This window comes from Meriones unguiculatus, chromosome 7 (genome assembly GCF_030254825.1).
Source record: "Meriones unguiculatus strain TT.TT164.6M chromosome 7, Bangor_MerUng_6.1, whole genome shotgun sequence".
NCBI lineage: Eukaryota > Metazoa > Chordata > Mammalia > Rodentia > Muridae > Meriones > Meriones unguiculatus.
In genome coordinates this window covers 41,385,108-41,406,890 of record NC_083355.1, presented here as the reverse complement: position 1 = coordinate 41,406,890, position 21,783 = coordinate 41,385,108, and the positions used below count along the sequence as shown (strand labels likewise).

At 49.6% G+C, this 21,783-nt stretch overlaps 1 protein-coding gene across 2 annotated transcripts; it reads left to right on the top strand.

Moving 5' to 3' along the window:
• The first annotated feature begins 3,514 nt into the window (after nt 1-3,514).
• Nucleotides 3,515-17,131, top strand: Lyrm9 (LYR motif containing 9). 2 transcript variants are annotated; one of them, XM_021639780.2, is made up of 4 exons: nt 3,515-3,614; nt 13,830-13,970; nt 15,605-15,697; nt 16,889-17,131. In XM_021639780.2, exons 2-4 carry the CDS (start codon nt 13,845-13,847, stop codon nt 16,904-16,906), a joined length of 237 nt encoding a protein of 78 aa, XP_021495455.1. In that variant the 5' UTR covers nt 3,515-3,614; nt 13,830-13,844; the 3' UTR covers nt 16,907-17,131. The 2 variants fall into 2 exon arrangements, with proteins under 2 accessions (XP_021495455.1, XP_021495456.1); XM_021639781.2 differs by lacking the exon at nt 3,515-3,614 and adding an exon at nt 13,284-13,454.
• Nucleotides 17,132-21,783: the final 4,652 nt, after the last annotated feature.

Sequence of the window (21,783 nt, the reverse complement as noted above, 5' to 3'; positions counted from 1 at the left end):
TTACATTACGGTCATAAATCACCAAACCTGGCTACGCTTAACTCTTTTTATTAAAAAAAAAAAAAAAAAAAAAAAAAAAAATCCAGTCCAAAGGTAATTTACACAAAAATTTTGGATATTGGTATAAATGCTATTTACAGTCTTAAATCATGAGACTTTTTTTTTTTTTTTTTTTTTTGGTTGGCGGGTTTGGTTTGTCAACTCAGGGTTTCTCTGTGTAGCCTTGGCCTGTCCTCAAAGTCAGAGATCCACCTGCCTCTGCCCTGAGTGCTGGGATTAAAGGCGTGCACCGCCACACCCAGCCCAAGTTGTATTTTCAATAGACAAAAAAAAAAAAGTGGAGACTCAAGTCCAGAGGTGACATATGCCTGCTTCCCATGTGGCTTGCCATGCCGCCACCGTCAATAAATCACTACAGGACACACCAGACGTGTAGAATGACAGGTCAGCCAGGCAGGTTAGATGTATGGTGCTGCAGGAAGGAACACGAGACCAAAGGCCTGGGGACTAGGCTCCCCCCTGCAGAGAGTGTGCAGTGAGTAGTCATGGCTTGCCTTTCCCCTCTTGTGTTCCCCTTTGTAACAGTCTTGGATCCCTGCTCATCCCCTTTTTTCACCCAGCAATTACAGAAGAAAAGACACGGGATGGCTGAGATCCCACATAACCTTTCGCACCCGGCATTTTCATTGTCTGACTAACCAGCCTCTCTCATAGGGAGCCAGGGCTATGTTTTACAGCACCCCGGGGTGGCAAAGAGCAGTATGCTGGGTTTTTCCATCTTTGCCTTGGTGATCTCTTTTGGCACATTCACCTGTCACTCTGTGCCCCTCACCCTGTGTTCTGGCAGAATTTGAGTCATGCAAACTGCAAACTGGTAAATAGCAACTTTGCATATTTTGAATAGAAGAGAACACCAGGGCAGCGCTCATCCTGTGTGCTCAAGGAAATTGGAGCTGAGGCAGACCGAGAGCAAGGGCCCATCCGAAGGGCCTATGCATCTCCTTCAAAGTATTTATCATGCTTATTAAATCCATTGTATATTTATGAATTAATTTGAATTATTTACACGGTCAACCTTTGAGACAATAACCCGATTTCATCAAAGCATGCAAATGTATCACTTTTCTTTGAAATCTGGAAATGGGGCTAGGAGCTGGCTCAGTGGGTAAAAGCACTTGCTGTCAGGCCTGACGACCTGAGTTTGATTTCCTGGACCCACGTGGTGGAAGAGAACTGACTCCCTCAGGTTTTCCTGGCTCTCTCTCTCTCTCTCACACACACATACCCACAAGCCATAGCACATACACATAGTAATAAGCAAATAAAAGTAATTTCCACAATCTGGAGGTCAATTTACACGGAGAGCGTCAGGACTTCCTGCCTCTTTCTCTACAGAATTGTTACAAGCGTGCCACTGTCAGGCTAAGTGACAGGATTTCAGAAACTAAGAGAGCATGGCAACGTATTTCATAGAGAAGTTGATAAATTCCCCAGGGCAAAGGGATATCCTGCACAGCCAACTCTAGAATGATGAATTTCTTAAGCAAAAGGTCTTTAAAATTCCATTTACCTGTAAATATCATGCAGCCTGACAGGAGAGTGCCCAGCTGTTGAAATTTCAGTGTAGAAGAAAATGACATAGTAAGAATGGTTGGGTTTTCATTAGATTGTGGGCCTAGTGTCATTGTAGTGAATGTTTGGACCGGTAAGAATTTTTCAGTTTTACTAATAAAATAAAGAGAAATCTAAAGTTTCTGTCAAGTTAAAAAGAATCACTATTGGGACTGGAGAGACAGCTCAGCAGTTAAGAGCACTGCTCTTCTAGAAGACCCAGGTTCAATTCCCCGCACCCACACGTAGCATTCACAACTGTCTGTAACTCCGAGATCTGACACCTTCACAGAGATACAGGCAGGCAAAACACCAATGCACATAAGAGAAAAACAAATAAATTACTAAAAAGAATCACTATTGAATTATTCTTAAATCCAAGCTCCCACTGTGACTTGTTAAAAGAAAAGGAGTTGCTGTCCACGTCTCCCCTTCAGGTGATTTTCTTTTTCTTTTCTGTTCTTCTTCTTTTGTGCTGCCTGGTTGTCGACAAAGAATTTTTGAGAAAGATAAATGTTGCATCTCTATAAAGACAGAAGTAACACAAGAGGCACGAAGGTGGGGCCTTTCGGAGGTAAAGCTAACAGCTTGCTTCTTGAATATTTTATGATCTAGGTATTAGACAGAAGCTTCTGAAGCAGGAACACGGAGATCTAGGAACAAAGGAGCGGGCATGAGAGAACAGACTGTGAAATTTCTTAAAAATATGAAGGGATCTCAACGTTGAATTCGAGAGTGGATTGGTGTCCCGTGGAAGATTGCTCCTAGTAAGGGCTCTAAAAACATAATGATTTATTGATTGGATCTACACTAATGATGTGGCCTGATTGTGCATGGGTAAATAAGAGGGTTGATTTATGAGGGTGCGATTGGATCTTTGGATATATTTGGCCCAAGTCTACATATTGAAAATAAATGAAGGTAATTATCTGGGTATTCCAAGGGAGGAATCCTCCCACACTGGTTTGGAGACAGTGTCGTGTGTTAGGGAACGAGGAGGAAGGGGGAGGAGTGCAGGGAGACACAGCAGGATGCTAGAGTTGAAGAAGAAACAGGGAAAGGAAAAGTTCTGTTAAGAAATAGCCCCTGCTTCCTATGAGGAAGAAAAATAAATTTCTGAGGGCTGCTAGATAGTAATTTTCTTTTAAAAATGAAAAAAAGAAAAGGGAAATATTATACGAAATTGTCTTGTTAAAGACCACACGAGGAGTGTGCGTAAGGAAGTCGGGCTTTTCGTTACAGAGAGATTTAAGAAGTCCCAGTGAAGAGAGATGAAGGGGAGCAACGCTCTCCACCGCTACCCTCGCTGCCTTCCAGACAGAGGCCCAGAGAAGCTTGCAGCTTCACTGAACAAGGCGTTTGTCTCCCGATAAAGACTCCTCTTTATTTCTTTCAGGATATAAAACTTGTATTTAAATCAATTCAGGGGAGCATTCTGACTTTAAACACGCGCGAGCGGGGAGCGCCCGTTTAATGAAACAGCATTATTTCGTTTTCAAAGGAATGATCCCGGCAGGAGCCGCGAGTTAAGATTCCGTATTCTTTCCCTCAATTATAATTATAGCCGAGTCTGAAAGGAAGCACGCCTATTACTGTCATATGTATTCTTCTGACAGGTGTTGTGGGACTGTAATTTGACGAAGCGACTCAAAATGAAGACTCCCTTCCAAACATAATGCCTGTCACCGGCACGTCCTCCGAGAAGACATTACACAGATCTTGGTCACCCCTACTATTCCAGCACAGTCCGCTCTTGGAAATACCAGGGAGAGCTTGCCTTCGGAGCTTGCATCCTCGGTGGAAACGCAAGGGAAGAAGGCTGTAGGTGCAGCCGACTGGGTGGGGTCGGATCGGGAAGCCCGCACGCAGTAGGACCCCGAGTCCCGCTGGCGGCCGGCAGAGGGCGCTCCGGCCCCCGGCGGGGGCGGGGCTGCGCGGGCTTCCGCCGCGCAGGCGCGCTCGTCGCCTGCGGGTTCTCCAGTTGGCGTCCGCCCGGAAGGCGGGTGAGCCGCGTTGCGAGGGCCCCTCGGGGCGGCGGGGGCGGGCTGGGGATTGCCGAGGCTCCCTGCAGGGCCGGGGATCTGCGGAAGCCCCGGGGGCGATCTGCGGGTGCTCCGGGCTCCCCCTGAGAGCCGGGGGCACCTGTCGCAGCCGTAGTCCCGGCGCCGCGGAGGAGCGTGGGAGGCCGGGATGCGGGCCCGAGATTGCGGGGAGCCAGGGCCCCGCCATGTGCTGCCGGGATCCGCGCTCGGTTCTGTGGTTTCCAAAGAGACGTGCCCCCTCTGCTCTCAGTCGATTTGCGGGAGCACCCAGTTACCAGGAATAACTGGAACCATTTTGATCTCTGCAACATGTAGCCCTCTCTGACCTTGAACTTGTAATCCTCCTGCCTCGGCCTCCCACGTGCACTGGGATAACCGGCCAGTACTAAACTGCACACTTTAGAAGGCGTGCGGTTGGGCATCTACAACCACTGCCAATTTTAGAACATTTTCTGGACCTTCAAAGAAAAACATCTCCATTAGCGGTAACACCCCTCTTCAGTCTGTTTCTGTTTTCTGTGCGCTCAGGCCACCACTTCCCTGCTTTCCATAGATTTTGCAAGTTCCGAACATTTCACAGAAATGGAATCAATCATATGTTACGTAGCCCCCTGATAGCGGTTTCCTGCATCTTGCATGTCTCCTTCAAGGTTCGCACGTGGTAGCATCTGCAAACACTTTATTTTTTTTATTAGCGAATAATTTTCCAAGGTCTGCCTGGATCCGGTTTTCTCTCTCCATCCTTGGGACTCATTTGAAGTCCTTACAATTACATACCTGTCTTCTGGGGATAAGGTAGTAGGGGCCAAATATCCTTGGGTGGCACATGGGAATTGGCCAGGAAGAAAGAGACTGATTAGGAGTCTAGGAGCTAGGAACAGCTCGGTGGTAAAAAGGTTGCCTGGCTTGGTCAAGGCCCAGGATTCATCTCCGTCATCACCCCCTCCCATAGGAATGGGCACAACTCGGGGACTGAAGGGTGTCAGTGGGAATGAAAGCCTGCCTGACCTTGGCTGTGCGGGAGAGGGACTAGGGGAGGCAGGATTGCTTTAAGAACATAAAATATACCAGATGGAGCCCTGGGGGGTAGGCGGGGGCAGGGAGCAAGCCATTCCTATTTTCCAACTTTCTCCATCATGAAGATTAATTGCATATTTAAAAAAAATGGCTGGTGCAAGCTTAATTTAGCTTTTATCAGTGCTCAATCGGACATAATTTCGAGTTATTTTCTGCAGTTCCATCATTTTTTTAAATGTATGACTCTCTTCCCCAGTTATTTTTAGGCACTCCGTGTTAAGACACAGATTATTGAAAAGGGCAGTGAGCTCACGTGAGCTTTCTTCTTAGCCCCTGTGCCAGCCATACCACTTGGCACCCAGGAAGTTCCCCTTGTGCCCTCCCGCTGTTTCCCTTTTAATAGATCACATTCTTCTTTCAGTTTTGTGAGTTGGTTTTGTTTTGTGTTTGAGATGGGATCTTGGATAGCCCAGTCTGACCTTGAGCTTGCTGTGTAGCCCAGAGCGGACCTTAAACTCCCAAGCTTCCTGCTTCTGCCTCCTAAGCGCTGGGATTACAGGGATATGCCACCAGGCTCGTTGGGTTCTGTAAATGTGTGTGTGTGTGGTGTCACACATGGAGCTCAGAGGACAGCTTTGGGGACCTGGCTCTCTCCTGCCCTCCTGTGGACGCAGGTTGCAAGGCTTGTGTCTTCAGTCACCCAACCACTCTGTAAGTTTTTCTTCTTTTTTCCTTGTAGACTTGACATTAGTCTGAAATTTTCCACCCATCTCTGTGTGAGAGGCTGCTGTCATGCCCTTGTATTTCTGAAAGGCGTGGAGCAAGGGTTGTGGCTAAGCTGTGAATAACAGTCCACTTAAGTATGGGTATCAGTGGCTGTTCTTGCTAAGCCCAGGAGAGATCTTTATGGATGGAGACCTTAGTCATGATCTGGTCAGCACTTTTGTTGTTGTTGTTTTTAGTTCTGGGGACTTGTCCATACTAGGCAGGTGCTCTTAAGACTGGTTTACCCCCAGTCTTAGTCAGGATTCTTAGGTGTGCACATTTAGCAGATGTCAGTAAGAGCGTGAGGTTCAGAATCAGATAGACTTATGGTTAGTTCCCTGCCTGACTGCACAGGTGTGTGGCACTGACAGATTATAGCTTCTTCAGCCTTGGTTTCCTTATCTATAACATGGAGCTAACAGGATATTGCGTTTAATGAGGTGACATGTGAAACGCTGTCATGATTGCCAGGTCCTAATTAGCCTCTGCGCAGGGTGATCAAATATGACATCAGCTTTGCAGAAAGTTCTGGACTGGCAAGGTGCTGGTCATTTCGGCAGTCTCCGAGCCTGCACGCTCAGCTGAGGGGAAGGATGTTGCATGGATGAGCTTTGCTGAGGACAGATCAGAGCAGCTGTCTTTGTCCTGGAATGTGATTGCCTCAGTGCTTTCATTGCATACAGATGAAACTTAAATAACAGGCACCCCAAAGTTTGTATGGCCAACTGGCACTCTGTATTAGATAGTACAAGCTGGGGAAGCAGACTTAATAACAGTCTATGGAGAAAGGTACTTTGAAGTGGGTGCCAGGGTCACGAGGATCTGAGCAGAGAATGTAGTCTGGGCTGCATTCCTTGAATTCTCAGGTCACGGGGAGTTGACAGGGTCACTGCTCATGGAATGGCTCTGAACACAATCAAGCTGCTGTTTCTCACACTGGCGGTGTGCTTGAGAGCGGAGGGGAGGGAGAGCAGGGAGGAATGAGAAGCACCGAGGGGCCAGCAGCTGGGCGAGATGGTCATGTCCTCCACCTCGGTGCTGGAGAGGGCATGACGGAGGGACCTTTTGTGTGATGGACTTGCTGGTCAATCAGGGCAGAGCTCAGGCCATGAGTGGAAACACTCTTAATGTTTCTTATCCTCTTCTTTGTCCATTTTGTCTGTGGACTGGTGTTTGTTGACCTGTTCGGAATAGTTGCAGAGCCTAGAATACCTCTCTCTTTTAAATTTTATGTGTATTGTTTTACCTGCATGGATGTCTGTATGAAGGTGTTGGATCCCCTAGCACAGGTGTTATAGACAGTTGTGAGCTGCTATGTAGGTGCTGGGAATTGAACACAGGTTCTCAGGAAGAGCAGCCAATGCACTTTTATGTTGCGATTAATATCTACTATTGATCTATCTTCTGGTAAAGCTGCTGTTAATCCCAAACAGCTGTATAACCAAATCACCACACAGAGACTGGGTTTATTTAGTTAACCTAGAACATAATGCTAGGCAATAGTTACTCCCTCCTAAACCTCCAAGCCCTCATAGTTTCCTAACTTTTAGATTTTACCCATTATACTTGCTTTTTGTGAAATCTTAGGTCTGGTTCATTTTCCACATCGTTCCAAGTTCTGTCCTCCAGCTCTGCTCTCCCAGCTCCCTCTTCTCTCCTCCTCAGCCTCCCACCACTTCCTGTCCTCTGGCTCCTCCCCTCTCCTGCTTACTCCTTCCTCTTCTATTGCTCAGCATTGTGGCTGGTTGTTTTATTTTGTATGTTTACACAAAGTTGAGACAGGTGATGCTTAGAATAAGTATCACAATACAATATCTGGATTGAAACCAGAGAGTGGGGGGGAGGGAATCAGCATTTGAATGAACAAGGGTAAGGTGTATACATTTCAAAAGAACATTATACCAACACTTGTACTGCATCATGTGAGGATAAGAGCAGACTACACAGCCACATCATTGTGATTCCTGAAAATGGCAGAAGATTTGGACCATCTGGACAGTGTCTGCTGGGGCGCAGCTTCAGAAAGGTTTTGGTTGAGGGGTTGATAACACACTGTAACCGCCCTTGGAGAATGGCTGGCCGGGCCGTCCTTGCACACAGTTGGATGACTCCCTTTAATCCAGGTGAGAGCCTGAGCCGGAAGTCAGGGCTAGAGTGAAATAGGGCACAGACTTCCTCCTGAGTGTGGCTCCTGGGTGGGTGCTCTGTGTGAGCACCTCCTCATGGAGGACCTGAGCTGAGGGTGGAGGAGTGAGGCCGGCTGCAGGAGGCCACAGGAGTGTGAAAGCAGAGGGAAGAGGACTGTTGACAAGTGGTTGTGGACTTTTACACGTTATGTGTCAGCTTGAATGGGATGCGGTGTTATTCGGGTGTCTGTGAGAGCGTGTTTACACTTAAATTAGTAGGCTGAGGCAAGCAGACTGTCCTCATTAACATAAATGGGCCTCATTCAGTCTTTTTCAAAAAATCATACATAAACCCTGGGTGGTAGGGCACTCCTTTAAATCCCAGTACTTAGGAAGTGGCGGCAAGTGGATCTCTGGGACGTCCAGGCCAGCCTGAAGAGCCATCTCTCCAGCCTCATCCCATCCTCTGAAGGCCTGACTGCTGCAGGACACCGAAGTCATAACCTACCGCCTGCTTGGTGTATTTTGAAAGAATTCAGGAAACAGAAATTGGTAAAGGAAAATGGATTTGTTTACCGTTGAGCCACTCTCCGATTACCTGCCCTCCTACCTCTGCCCCTGGTAGTCTTACAGTTAGAGAGTTCCAGGAGATGTAGGCCAGAAGATGCGGAAAGATTTACTGCCACAAGGTTTAACCAGCCCTGGGGGCAGGCAGGGGTGGTACTTGGCCTCAGTTGCTGCTGCTGTCTCTGGTCTGGAGGGTGGTAGAGGTTTACAGGGCACACTGTTGGGCTGGAAAGAGCCCAACAATCTGAGCCTTTTCCTATATAGGAAGGGTTCTCTCAAAGTCCTTTGAACTGGGACGGGGACTCTTTCTGGTTTCCTGGCAAGTTTCTGTGTAGATTTAGGGCATTGGCTTTGCAGATTTTGCACTTGCAGCTCCCAGAATTACAGGACACATTCCTTGTAATCCCCCTGCTTCCCACACACTCAGACACAGTCTGTTGAGCACACACACTCACCCCTCCATACACACTTATACGCACACTTACACATACACACACTCCCCATGCACACGCTCACCTTGTCTGGGTTCTGCTTCCCTGCGGACCCTAGTGCAGCTGTTCTACGTCAAGCCTTCTGTCACCTGTCACAGTGTGGAGACCAGCCCTAGGCAGAGCTGCCACAGACTGCCCCAGGAAGGGCTCAGTTTGCTTGGCCGCAGCTCTCGGGGAAGGTGACAGACAGGACTCCCCGGGCCTTGGAGAGGAGCCTGGCTTTGTTCTGGAGGCGGGCACCTGCCTTACTCAGTGCTGCTTTCCCCGCTTCTGCCAGCTCCCCCTTTGCATCTGTACACGCTTGGGACACTCCTGTACCCATCCTTTATAAACAACGAAACCGAAACTGTTCTAACGGAATTCCTATGAAAATGGGATTTTTTTTCTCTCATACTCATATAAGTAAATATAACAACATTATGATGAAAAGATGTCCCTTCAGAGTCCGCTTAAAATACATTCAAGCAGCTAGTCCGCATTGTGAGAAGTTGCTAGAGCAACAAGGTGTAGGCGTTGACATCAGGGGCACTTGGAGGGCCGGGGACCCTGAATTCTGTGTTTCAGGTTCAGTCGGGCTGTTGGTGAACAGAAAGGGAAGTGGATTGAAAGGCAGGTCTGCCGGCTCCAGACCAGCAGTTGAGACAGGATGGATCTGGACTCGGAGCTGTAAATCTTGAGAGGCGCAGAGAGGTAGAATCGGATAGGATTTCAAAGCCAGTGGCTGGGGAGAGAAGGAAAAGGAGTGCTTGGTTGAAGGTGGCTTCTTGTGTGGTTGCCAGGAAGATGGAGCCGTCACAGCGCACAGAGCTTGGAGTCTGAGGTCAAGTGCAAAGCGTAGAAGAGAAATGAACATTTCCCCCTATAGTTTTGGTAAAGGCGCTGGGAGGTTCATGGCCCCCTTAATAATAGTAAACCCACACTTTAAATTAAATTAAAACATTTTTAGTTCCGCTCCTCTCAGTGGACCCACACATGACTTCTCTACTGGTTATTACTGAGAATGACTAAGTAATATAATTGAGCTGAAAATAATCTTCCGCCCATACTTGCTGGGTTGGTTACTAAGTATTGCTTGGGTTTAAAGCAGTGAGGCAAAGTTGTGCGCTTTCCAAATGTTAAGTTTGAGGACTGCAGATGGCAGCCATCTGTTCCGGACTAGCATTTTACAATATTTGATTAGCACTTTATATAGTCTGGGGAAGCCTGCCAGGGGAGCTGCCTGTCGGTGGGGGGGGAGGGGGACTGCAGGGTGTCCTCTGTGGTCTCCCTTCAGGGTCCTGCCCATCACAGCAGGGTTCCCCTCTGCAGGCTAGGCTGAAGCAGGGCCAGGCAGACTGCTGAGAGCAGGAACTTGAAGAGCCCTGTCTTGTTCAGACTTCCTTACAGCTGCCACCATTGAAGTGGGTCCTCAAGGTTTCTGTTTGCTGTTTTGGTTCCTTCATTTGTTTGCTTGTTCATTCGTTCCTTCCTCCCTCCCTCCCACCTTTCCTCTCCCTCCCCTCCCTCTCCTTTTTCCCCTCCCTCTTTCTCTTTCTTTCTTTCAAGACATGTAGCCCAGGCTGTCCTTAAACTCACTGCATAGCCAAGGATGACTTTGCTGCCTCCACCTCCTTGTGCTAGGATATTAGGCCTGCACCATCATGCCTCCTGTTTGTAGTGTTGGAGCTTGAGCCCAGAAGTTTCTGCATCCTAGGCAGGTGGGTCCTCAGCTGAGCCACACCCCAGCCCCTGGAAGTAGAAGTGGGGAGTCAAATTCCTTCAGAATTCTTTGGGTTGGAGGTGACAGAACCACCATCCCGAGCTGCTTTGGTAATCAGAGTAAACAGGCTGCTCTGCCACCTGGGCTTCTGATGGGTGAAGCATTCTGGGACTTAAATGAGGTCTTTGGACTTTGTTCTGTCAAGTTCCCGCTCTGCTCTCTGCTTGGAGCCAAGAGGAGGCAAGATGGCATCCCCTTGTAGACTGAGTCTACTGGGGAGGGAGTTTTCCAGTTGTGTGTGAATCTGGGGCTGTGGCTGGCCAGGCAGGCTGGGCCAGTGCACCCTGAGTTCTGCAAAGCTGGCATTTACTAGAAAGGAGAATGGATGGTGGGGGCAGACAGTTGCCGGTCAGCTCCAGTGTCAGAGTAAGAGCCGGAAGAACCTTGAGGAAACGGAGTGTGTTTGCTCCAAAAAGATATGCTGGAAATAGACCGCTGCACCTCCAACCCCAGCCTATCGTGGTTGTGCAGGGGTATCTGACAGTTCTAGAGTCAGATTCTCCTGACAGGGCCCTCCCCAGCCCTTGCTGTTTCAAGGCTAACACCAGTCACTCTGTCCCTGCCTTTGAGCCCCTCATCTGGCACACAGGGAGCCTCTCCCCCACGGACAGGAAGTCCATGCTGAGGAGATAATGGACCCAGGGCTTCAGTTCATCCAGTGTGAAGCCTGCTGAGGGCCCGGCACAGTGCTAAGGCATAGGCCCAGCTCAGTTGTGAGAGCCTCCTGCGGGGCTGGGGTGAGGGGAAGTGAGAAGTGGGAGCCACTGACATGCAGGGCTGTAGAGAACTGAGTCCTTGATAGCTGGAGATTCTGGGGAAGATTCTTGGGGCTGACGTGGGTGATGCATCCGGAACAGGGGGTCAGAACTCTCTCGGTGTGAAGTGTGAAAGAGAATGGAGTGACAGTGGGGTGCCAGGCAGGGTGCTATGACACAGCTCGGGCAAGAGCAGTGGGCACACAGGCAAGATTAGGGCTGGATACACTAAATGGAAGGGGAACAGATCTTTGTATTCTAGAACCTACCATTTAGAAACACCTGTACTCCCGTTAAAAAAAAAAAAAGCTGGGCCAATGAGATGGCTCAGTCAGGTGAAGGTAGGTGTCTCCCTCTAAGCCTGAGGCCACCTGGAAAGAGCACTGACTCCTGCAAGTTGTCCTCTAACCGTCACATGTGAGCACGCGTGTGCGCGCGTGCGCGCGTGCGCGCGCACACACACACACACACACACACACACTGAAAAAATTCATCTTGAGTATGGGTTCTTCTGGGAGGAAACACATGATGGCGCGATTAAGAGTGCATACTATTCTTCCAGAGGATCTGAGTTCTGTGTTCAGACTCTTCCTCAGGAGGGTTACAATCACCTGTCACTCCAGTTCCAGGGAATCCGATGCTTCTGGCCTCTTTGGTCACCAGCACTCACGTGTGCATTCCCTTCCATAGACACATTCATATTATAATTAAAAAATAATAAATTGGGGCTGGAGGTTAATTGGGGCCCGGGAATGATTGCTCTTCCAGAGGTCATGAGTCCCAGCAACCACATGGTGGCCCACAACCATCTATACTGAGATCTGGTGCCCTCTTCTGGCGTGCAGGTGTACATGCAGGCAGAACATTATATACATAATAAAGAAATTAAAAAAAAATAAATTGTTAAAAATTACAATATAAACATGTTTTAAAATATCCTATGGTACTCTATGAATGTGTATAATTATTATGACTTATATAATAGCTGAAAAAGAGATTCAAGTCTTACTTTAAAAAATAATGCTAGTCAGGTTTGGTGGTGCACTCTTTTAATCTTAGCACTTAGAAGGAGATCTCTGAGTTTGAGGCCAGCCTGGTCTACAGAGTGAGTTTCAGGACAGCCAGGGCTACACAGAGAAAGCCTGTCTTGAAAAACATAAATAATAAGTAGATGGGTAGATAAATAAATGGATTCCCTAAACACAAAGGGAAGCCTGGTAGACTGTTGCATTTACACAAACCCGGGATAGGCAGGTGGGCAGCAGCTGCTGGAGGGCAGGAAGTGAGGAGCTGGAGGGCGCACAGAGGTTGTCTTGGTGGGTAAGCGTACTCTTGGTTGTGGTTTCTGAAGAGGTGGACGTGGTGTGGAGAGTTGCCGGACGGCTCTCTGCGAGTGTGTGCGGCACTTGAATGTGAACAGCACCCTTTTCTAATGCTTAACAGATTGTAAATTACATTTTATTTTATGGGCAGGCGTGTTTGCCTCCGTGTGTGCGAGTGTGTGTGTGTGTGGTGTCTCTGGAGGCTAGAAGAGGCACCGGATCCTGGATAGAACTGGAGTAACAGACAGTTGTAAGCAGCCACGTGGGTGCTGGGAACTGAACCCCAGTCCTATACAACAGCAGTAACTACTCTTAACTGCTGACCCATCTCTCTGCCCCCTAAAGCAACCAACCAAACAAAACATTGTTTTGAGGCGGTGTCTTGACTGGCCTGGAACTCACAGAAGGCTGCTTGCCTCTGCCTTCCAAGCTTTGGAATTGAAGTGCTACCACAACCCAGTTTATTTTTAAAAAGGAAAACAAAAATTGCATGCACACGTGTGGCCACCAGTATGTGCCATTACACTTTTATGGGTGGAAGATGACAGCGTGAAGGAGTTGGTTCACTCCTTCCAGCGTATGGGTCCTGGGGCTCAAACTCAGGGCTTCTGTCTTAGGGCTACCTCTACCTATCCACTCACTTTGCAGGCCCCTTCCCCCCTTTTAAATCAGATCCTGGAGTTAGACTGCCAACATTTAAATCTCAGATGGACCTTTTACCAGCTGTGTGAGCGTGGGCAAGTTACCTGACCTCTCTGTGCTTAGTTTTCATACGTTTGCATCAAATTAGGAATATCGTGCTCATTGTTATTAACCACTCAGCAAAATGAAGTCACATTCGTGGTTCTGGCTTCCCCTTGGCTGCTCCACGGAGAGGTGCTTCTTCATGGGAGCCATGCTGTCCATTCTGATCTGCTGAGTGTCTCATTGACGTGCATCTACCTGGCTCCGGCCCAAGACTGCGATTTTGATAAGCTCCTTGGTCTTTCCATCTTGCTGGTGCGTGTGGCTTTGGAAACAATGCTTTCACTAGCCAGGTTTGGACTTTTGGGCTTCTTGCCCTTCTGCCTGATGCCCTCACTAGGATGTGCTTGGCAGCCTTGATTGCCACCTGGGGTTTTCTGCTCATTTCCCCTCTTCACCTCCCGCCTGATGCCACACTTTAGAAAGGCTCTGGTCGAGGTGGCGCACCTCTCTCTGCACTTGCATCGGGTCCTCTTGGGCCTGCTCTGTGCCCAGGGTGTAGGCTTCCGGGGTTGTGCCACAAGGGGGCCTTGATTCTGTGCAGTTGGCTCACAGAGGGCTGGGACTGGAGGCCAGGGCTGCCGTGGGGCTGGCCTGATGGCTAAGAAAGTGACGTTCCGTGTTTTTCAGGACTGGGGTTCACAGATGGCCCCGCTTCTGGGGGCAGAGCTGGTCCAGACATCACTGCAGCTGTACCGTTACTTGCTTCGTTGTTGCCGGCAGCTGCCAACCAAGGGCATCCAGGAATACTACAAGCATGCTGTCAGGCAGGTGGGAGCAGTCTGGGGGAGGTGTCTGCTGGGGACCGGGGGCACAGGTGCCGGGGAGTGGCCGAGAAGCTTTATAAGAAGCACTGCAGAAGTGGGCAGCTGGCAGCTGGTCTGGGGCACAGAGGTTGCATCAGCTGGCATCTCACGCTGGGTTGGGGCCTGAATGAAACAGCTCCAGGGATCTTAAAATAGACTGGGTAGAGGCGGGAGAGGTAACTTGGTTGATAAAATGCTGGCCATACAAGCATGAGGGTTCAGCACCCAGAAAAGGCTGGAGGGGAGGCCTGCGCTTGTAATCCCAGCACTGGGGAGGCAAAGACAGGAGGATTGCAAGTTCTAGATCCCAGTAAGAGAACCTGTCTTTAAAAACAATGAATAAATAAAATCAGAACAAAGTTTTATGGACCACCGCTGGCTGTGGAGCTGGTAACGGTTGTAGCGATGCTAGTTTTTCTGAGTTTGATTGCTGTGTTCAATCAGAGCGTCTCTTTGTTAGGAAACACACAGCAGGGCTTTAGGGGACGGGGCACTGTGCCTATAACTTAGATGATTCGGTACAGAGGAAGATGAAGCCAGAGAGGCAAAGCCTCAACAATGGGGAGGTCGGGAGCTTGTGTACTTTACCTCTATGAGAAATCACTTCCGGGGCTGGGGAGCCGGCTCAGAAGTTAAGAATGCTGGCAGCTCTTCCAGAGGACCCAGGTTCTATTCTCAGCCACCTGTGCACCGCGTGCACGTGGCTCACAGACATACACACAGGCGAAGCACCCATACTGCAAACAAAATGACAAAATTCTAACAGTGTCATAATCAGTTCCAAATAAAGAGCTTCAAACTAAACTTCATATAGATCTGGAGAAGAAAAACACTTGTGGTGGTGGAGCACATCTTTAATCCCAGCACTCAAGAGGCAGAGGCAGATGGATCTCTCAGAGTTCAAGGCCAGCCTGGTCTACATAGTGAGTCCCAGGCTAGCCAGGGCTACATAGTGAGACACTGTCTCAGAAGCAAAAGAGAAACAGTGGTAGCAATAGGAGGTTGTGGGAAAACAGAAGGGAGTAATTAACTTTGGGGGAATCAGGGAAGACTTCCTGGATGTGGCACAAAGTGGGCTCCTGGGACGAGATTGTGGGGCTGGGAGCACAGGTAAGGAGGGGGCACACAAATGAACCTAGGTAAGGGGGGGCACACAAATGAACCTAGGTAAGGGGGGGCACACAAATGAACCTAGGTAAGGGGGGGGCACACAAATGAACTCTGCCTTCCCTCCCTTTCCCAGCATGGCACCTGGCGTGGGGTTGGGGGAGGGGGCTAATGCCTCCCCAGCATACTTGGATCGACAAAGATTCCTGGGCTGAGCAATCAAACCCAGAGATTGGTGGCTCCCCCTGGCCAGATAACCTGTGGGCCCAGTGAGTCTCCCTGCTGGCGGCCCAGCCAGTTATGCTGTCCGATAGACTAGGACCGTGCCTCTGTGTAAGAGTCGCAGGGTCTGGCTTTCCTAGCCTCATCTCCAAATGGGCAGGGACCAGATGATCTCAGCGGGGCCGAGAGGTGACTCCCACAGCCTCTTGGGACTGTGCTCTGAAGCTCTGAGCTTCACTTGGCCATGTTCTTTTATGCTGAAACTTACAGAGTTTCCGGGTTCATTCAGATGAAGACAACCCTGAGAGAATCCAGCAGATTATTAAAAGAGCCATTGAAGATGCCGACTGGATCATGAACAAGGTCAGTTCTTGCTTGGCTCTGGCATCTGCCTATGCACTGGAGCAGGGCTGCTGTAATCACCTCTGCCACTAGGGGACGCCAGTGCATCACAGTTGAAAACAGCCGGCCCATCATCCTTAATCCTGAAAGGCCGAGTCCCCGCACTACCTCCAGTGCTGGCTGAGCTGACACAGGCACAGGGAGGGACAGCTCTACTGTCTGTCACAGCACAGCCTTATGGCCTTATCTGGCTTGGAGGGAGGCTGTTTTGGGGGTGGTATCTTAGTTTGTTCTCCGTCACTGTGCTAAAACACTGACAGAAACCACCTGGGGGCAGGAAGAGGGTTATTTGGCCTACAGGCTACAGTCCATCTCCAAGGGAAGCCAAAGCAGGAACTGAAGCAGAGACCATGGAGGAAGCCTCTAACTGGCCTGCTTCCCGAGGTCTGCTCAGCTTTCTTACACAGCCCAGGACTACCTGCCCAGTGGTGGTACCTCTAACAGAAGGCTGGACCCTTCCCCAACAACCATTTGTTAAGAAAATGCCTTACAGACAGACACAGGCCAGCCTGATGGAAGCAATTCCTAACTTGAGGTTGCCTCTTTCCGGGTGATCCGAGTTTGTGTGAAGTAGACAAAAACTTGGTCAGTCTAGGACCAACACCTAGACCCTAGGTGGGGGAAGGCCGTGAGGATGTGCAGATCTGGGGTGTTCCCCCAGACCCTCATTCTCCCAGCTCAGATGCTCCAGATGAGGGGTTTAAAATCCGCTTTGTAAAACTCAGGTTTTGACAGGGCATAGAGCTCAGTGGTAGATTGCTTGCCTAGTGCAGAAGCCCCTGGGCCTTATCCCTGACAGGAAAAACAAAACCAAAAGAAAAACCTCAGCCACTGGCTGGGAACACCTGGCTTCTGAGGGTCTCCTCTGCCTGGGACTTCTCCCCCACAAACCAGACTGAGCATAAGGACAAGGCCTGGTGGGCGCCATGGTCAGTCCCAGCACCTGCGGCCTCCCTGCCGTCCTCCCACGAGCCCCTTAGCTTTCCTACTGAAGAAGGGACTAGGCACCAACTAGAGATGTGGCAATGAGCAGCCTCCCCATGGAGTCTCACCACTTCCAGAACCCCCTGCGAGGGTGGGGAGACCTGAGTGACATGACAGAGTCCTGCTCCGCTGGCTTCCTCACCTGGTTCTAATCTCTCTGTCTCACAGTATAAGAATCAAAACTGAGAACCTAGAGCTCAGTGCACGGCCATCCTGGAGACGAGTGGAGCTGAGAAGCCTCTGCTATTGGAACGAAGCAGCAGCATCCGTTCTGGAATATTCTTTGACCTTGTTGGCCGAAAGCAAGAAACCATAGCTGCCATTTGGTCAGGTGGCTCTCAGTGCAGCCATGTCTCCAGCATCCTTCATGTCTCCTCTTCCAGCCAGAAATGAGATGCAATTTGGGGAGAACTTGGTGTTCTTTTGCCTCTTCTCTGTGTTTCTCATTTTTGCCTATCTGTTCTTTTACTTTGCTCTGAAGGCAATTAATTTATTCTGGAGGTCCGTTTACCATTCTCCGAGCCCCAGAAGAGACGCCCCCGCAGATGACCACCTGTACAGAAAAAAGAGGATGGGTCTGAGAGCCAGGCAGCTGTGGATCTGAACCCCAGCCAGCGCACACAGCTCTGTCAGGTGCCACCTGGGTGAGGTGACACTGGTGCCCCTCACACTTGCTTCATGCGCAGGGGCCTTGCAGGGAAGCTGCTGCTCCGCCCTTCCCCCTCTCTGCGCCCTCTGTGCATTTGTCTCGGGCTGACTTAGAGTCCCGCCAGTCCTGCCATCTGTACTGTCCAGCAATCTGCTGAGCTGCTGCTCCTCCAGACATTCCCTCCCAGCAGGCTCCAAGCAGAAGCCCTGGCCCTTGAGGGCTATCACATGAGGCCAGGGCTCATAGCCAGGGTATACACTAGCAGGTCCGGGCTTCTGTGCTCCATGGTGTGTCCTCACTGGCTCTTCCAGGCTTTGACCCTTGGGATGAGGGGGAAGGAGAGCAGGTCCAGGGAGAAGTGGCCCGAGTGGGTGAATCAGCCAGCAGATACAGAGAAGCCGCACTGGGAGTTGACTATTCCCTGGACACTCAGCCAGCAGGATGGGCTAGTGCCTGTGGGTGTCCTTGCGGTCATGTGAGTTGAAGTGACCTCTGTGTATGCAGAGGTGCTTGACAATATGGAAGCATGTGTGTCTGTGAACACTCACATTTTTCTTCCTCCTCTATTGTTTACTTATTTCAGACAGGATCTCATTGTGTAGCCCTAACTTTCAACAATCTTCTTCCTGCCTCTGCCTTCCAAGCACTTAGGTTACAGGTGTACCACAGCGCCCAGCTTATTACTGTTCTTAACTTTTACATTCATTTGTGTGTGTGTGTGTGTGTGTGAGAGAGAGAGAGAGAGAGAGCATGCATACCATGACAAACGTAGAAGTCAGAGGACAATTTGCAGGAGTCAGTTTACTTCTTCCGTTACGTGGGTCCCGGAGGTTGATTTTGGGTCATCAGGCTTGGTGGCGAATGCCTTTACCTGCTGAATCATCTTGATGGCTCTTACCGTTTCTTCTTTAAAAAGAAGATATGTGTATGTGTGTCTGTGCAAGTTTATGTGTGCCATGTGTGTGCAGGTGCCCTCAGACGCCAGAGGACATTGGGCTCCCTGGAACTGAAGTCACAGGCAGCTGTGAGCTGTGGAATGTGGGTGCTGGGAACCAAACCTGGATCTTCTGCAAAAGTGGTCATCTCAGCGCTGAGCCATCTCTCCAGCTCCCTGTTAGTCCTTCTTGACTGCTGTTCTCCGAGTAGGGATTGCGCCCTTGCTTTTGTCAAACATTGCTAGGGAATTGGGTGAGTCAGGCACCCGCTTGCCAGCAACTCAGAGATGACCACAGTGGCCAAGGCCAGGTTTGCCCTTCCAGATGAGGGCAAGGCAAAGGGGCAGAACAAAGTCACCTCCATCCCCGCTGCTATTGGCCAACCCAACTGAGCCTAGAGAGCAGTCATCATCTTTTGGCTATCATGGGAGTAGAATGGCCATGTGTGACACCATGCCTGGACTTAGGCAGAGGTTTTCATTGTAAAGAATGGGGATGAGGAAAAGGAAATAGCACTGGCGTGGGGTCTTGGGGCTGCCACTCCCAGGGAGGGCATGAGGGGTATTGGGTCCCTTAGTTATGAGGACAGTTTCAGAGGACCTTCCCGTGTAAGATACAGATCGATGGCCAGGTTATCCCTGAGACATAGGAGGTAGGACATCATCCTATGTCTAGTAGGGCGTCCCTTATCAGACAGGCTTATTTCATTGATAGTGAGGGAGAAAAACTGAGTCTCCATGAACGTGTCTCTATTACCCTTCCCCAAGATGTCTTCTCCAGTGTTGTGTGTGTGTGCATACAGGTTTACATGCAGGCACGTGTATACATGCGCACGAGGACAGAGGTTGCTGTTGAGCGGCTTCCTCTGTCACTCATCACTTCATATTTTGAGACAGGATCTCTCACTGAATCCCAAGCTCACTATTGGCTAGACTAGTTGACTAGCAAATTCCTGGGATCCAACTCATGCCCTCCTTCTGCCACACACATACACCACCCAGGTTTCAGGTTTGTGCTAGGGAGCCCAGCTTTTGTGGGCCCTGGAGGTCTGAGCTCAGGTCTTAATGATTGCACTGAGCCATCTCCCCCAGCCTTTCCTCCTCGTTCTTTAAGCAAGTAGTGGTGGGTGAAGGCCTGGCCCCCGGACCAGCTTCAGAGCTACTTTGCCATTGCTGACCCCACCTGACAGGAGAAGAGCAGTGGCATAGACTCTGTCTGTGGTGGTAGACATCAGTTTGACTTGGAAATGGTGGCGTAGAGAAGACTCCCTCCAGAAGCCCACTACAGAAGCCTAAGGCTAAGTCAGTGATGGCTGCCGAAGTTCTAGCAGCCAGGCACACGGGAAGCAGCATTTGGTACAAGCCTTTCTAGATGCCTTTTCTCAGACTGCATCCAGTCTGCTTCTTTAATAGGAACTTCTAATCCTGGCTATTGCCTAAGTGTATCAGGTGGAACTCAGGAGCGCACACACCCCTCTTTGTTCTGCTAATAAGAAATAAACAATGCTTTCAGTTTTTGCTCCCACATTGGCCAAGGCATTTGGTGAGAGTTGGGGGAAGCCAGCTAGTGTATCTCCTGTGTTTTTTGAGGGTTTTGGTTAAGGATTTTAATGTGAGCTCACGGTAAACAAAACCACCCGACCAAGCAAGAGATGGAATCGGTTCCTGCAAGAATTAGCAAGATGGTTCAGCAGGCAAAGGCACCGCCGTGCAGACCTGACACCCCGAGCTTGGTTCCCTGCTTCTTTGTCCTCTGGCCTCCACATACGAACTGCGGCATACATGTGGCCACATTCACACCGTGCACACACAGTAATTAAAAACAACCATAATTTAAAGCATACATTAGGGGGCTGGAGCCATGGCTGGTAGCTGAGAGCACCTGAGAGCATTGACCAGAGTTAGAGCAACATGGGGTGCCTGTGACTCTAGCTCCTGGGGGAACCTCGTATCTCTGACCCCTGCAGGCACCCTGCTCATGTGCACATACCCACATAGATACACACAGCGGTAAAAAGTTATCGAAAATAAAGGAGTTACTTAAATAGCATGCTTATACTGGTATGTACAGTGCCCCGAGTTTTATTGTAAGTGACCAGCCCGGGTCCAGTGTGTCCTCCAAAGCGGTCTCGTGCAACATGTTGGCTAGCAGTGTACCCAAGACTTGGACAGTCTGGAGGAACTCAGCAAGAGATGTGGCCCCTGGAAGGGTACTCAAGTGGGGCCCGGACAAGATGCTGGATGCTGAGTAACCAGGGCCACAAAAGATGAAGATGGTATTTGTCTAAGCACTTCCTGAGAAGTTGGCACACACTTCTGAGGAGTGCTGGCTATTTTGTCTAAGTCAGGAGGATCCGGGGCTAGGTCACATTCATGTGGCTGCCAGGGCTTTGCTTATCAGCTTTGCATGAAAAAAAGAGAAGATTGTTCCAAATTTTAAAGATTTTTCAGATTTATTTACTTATTTTTATCGAGTGTTTGTGTTTATGCGCCGAATCGCTCACCTTTGGTGGCAAGTGCTTTTACCCACTCAGCCATCTCATTGGCCCGAGCTTTGTAATCTTCCATATCGTCACCGTGACTGGCTTTGGAACCATCCCATTGATGTCCCTTGAAGTGAGTGATTTATTGCCACCTGTTTATGGGTTTATACTACCCAAGCGTGTAGTGAGATTAGATCTTAATGCTTTATATGGGGGAAGTTGTAGCCATCAGCATCCCTCCCCACCCCAGACTGCGGTGTGGGCATGAGAGCTCACTCCCCCCCCAGCCTGTAAGTGTGGAAAGCCATCATTCTAATTGTAGGGCTCTCCCTTTGGGGCAGAGGTGGAAGGAGGGTAAGTATCGCCTGTGTGGCACAGTAGCAATGAGAGCACGTGCTGTGTACCTGGACTTTCCGATGCCTTTTAAAATAAAGCTCTGTCAGCCATTTCGCCTCCGCTGATGAAGATGGCTGTGTTAAGTCTGGTGACCTGGAGTAGGTTTGCTCAGCGATCTCTACCAGTGGGGGTTCACAGAGGTTGGGAACACGGCCTCTGGATTTCCAGTTCGACACAGCGTTGGGGACATCCGACAGGAAGGTTGTCACTCTTTTCCCCAATAAGGCAGTGATAGCCCTCGACTTCTAAAACTGTCTGGACTCGAGGTGGTTTCTGAGTTTCCATGTGTTGTCCCAAGGTCAGTCTGGAAGCCTTGATAACTAGCTGTTGTGTGCCTTTTCTTGGGGAGACATGTCTATTTATCCCAGAGAAAGAGGACGAGGCAGATCAAAGAAAGGACTCTGACTACGTCCAGCTTGGTGAGCCAATGAATGTGTTTGGGTTGCTTATACAAGTGTTACCAGAGGGGTCTCAAGGTGTCCCCAATGTGATGTCCCTTTGTGTCTTAACCAAAGAATGGAGGAAGACACATTTCTGGGGAGCTGGAGTTCCCTTTTGCTGGTTCTTAGTCTTGTTGATAAAAGAATTTTAAGATGGCATC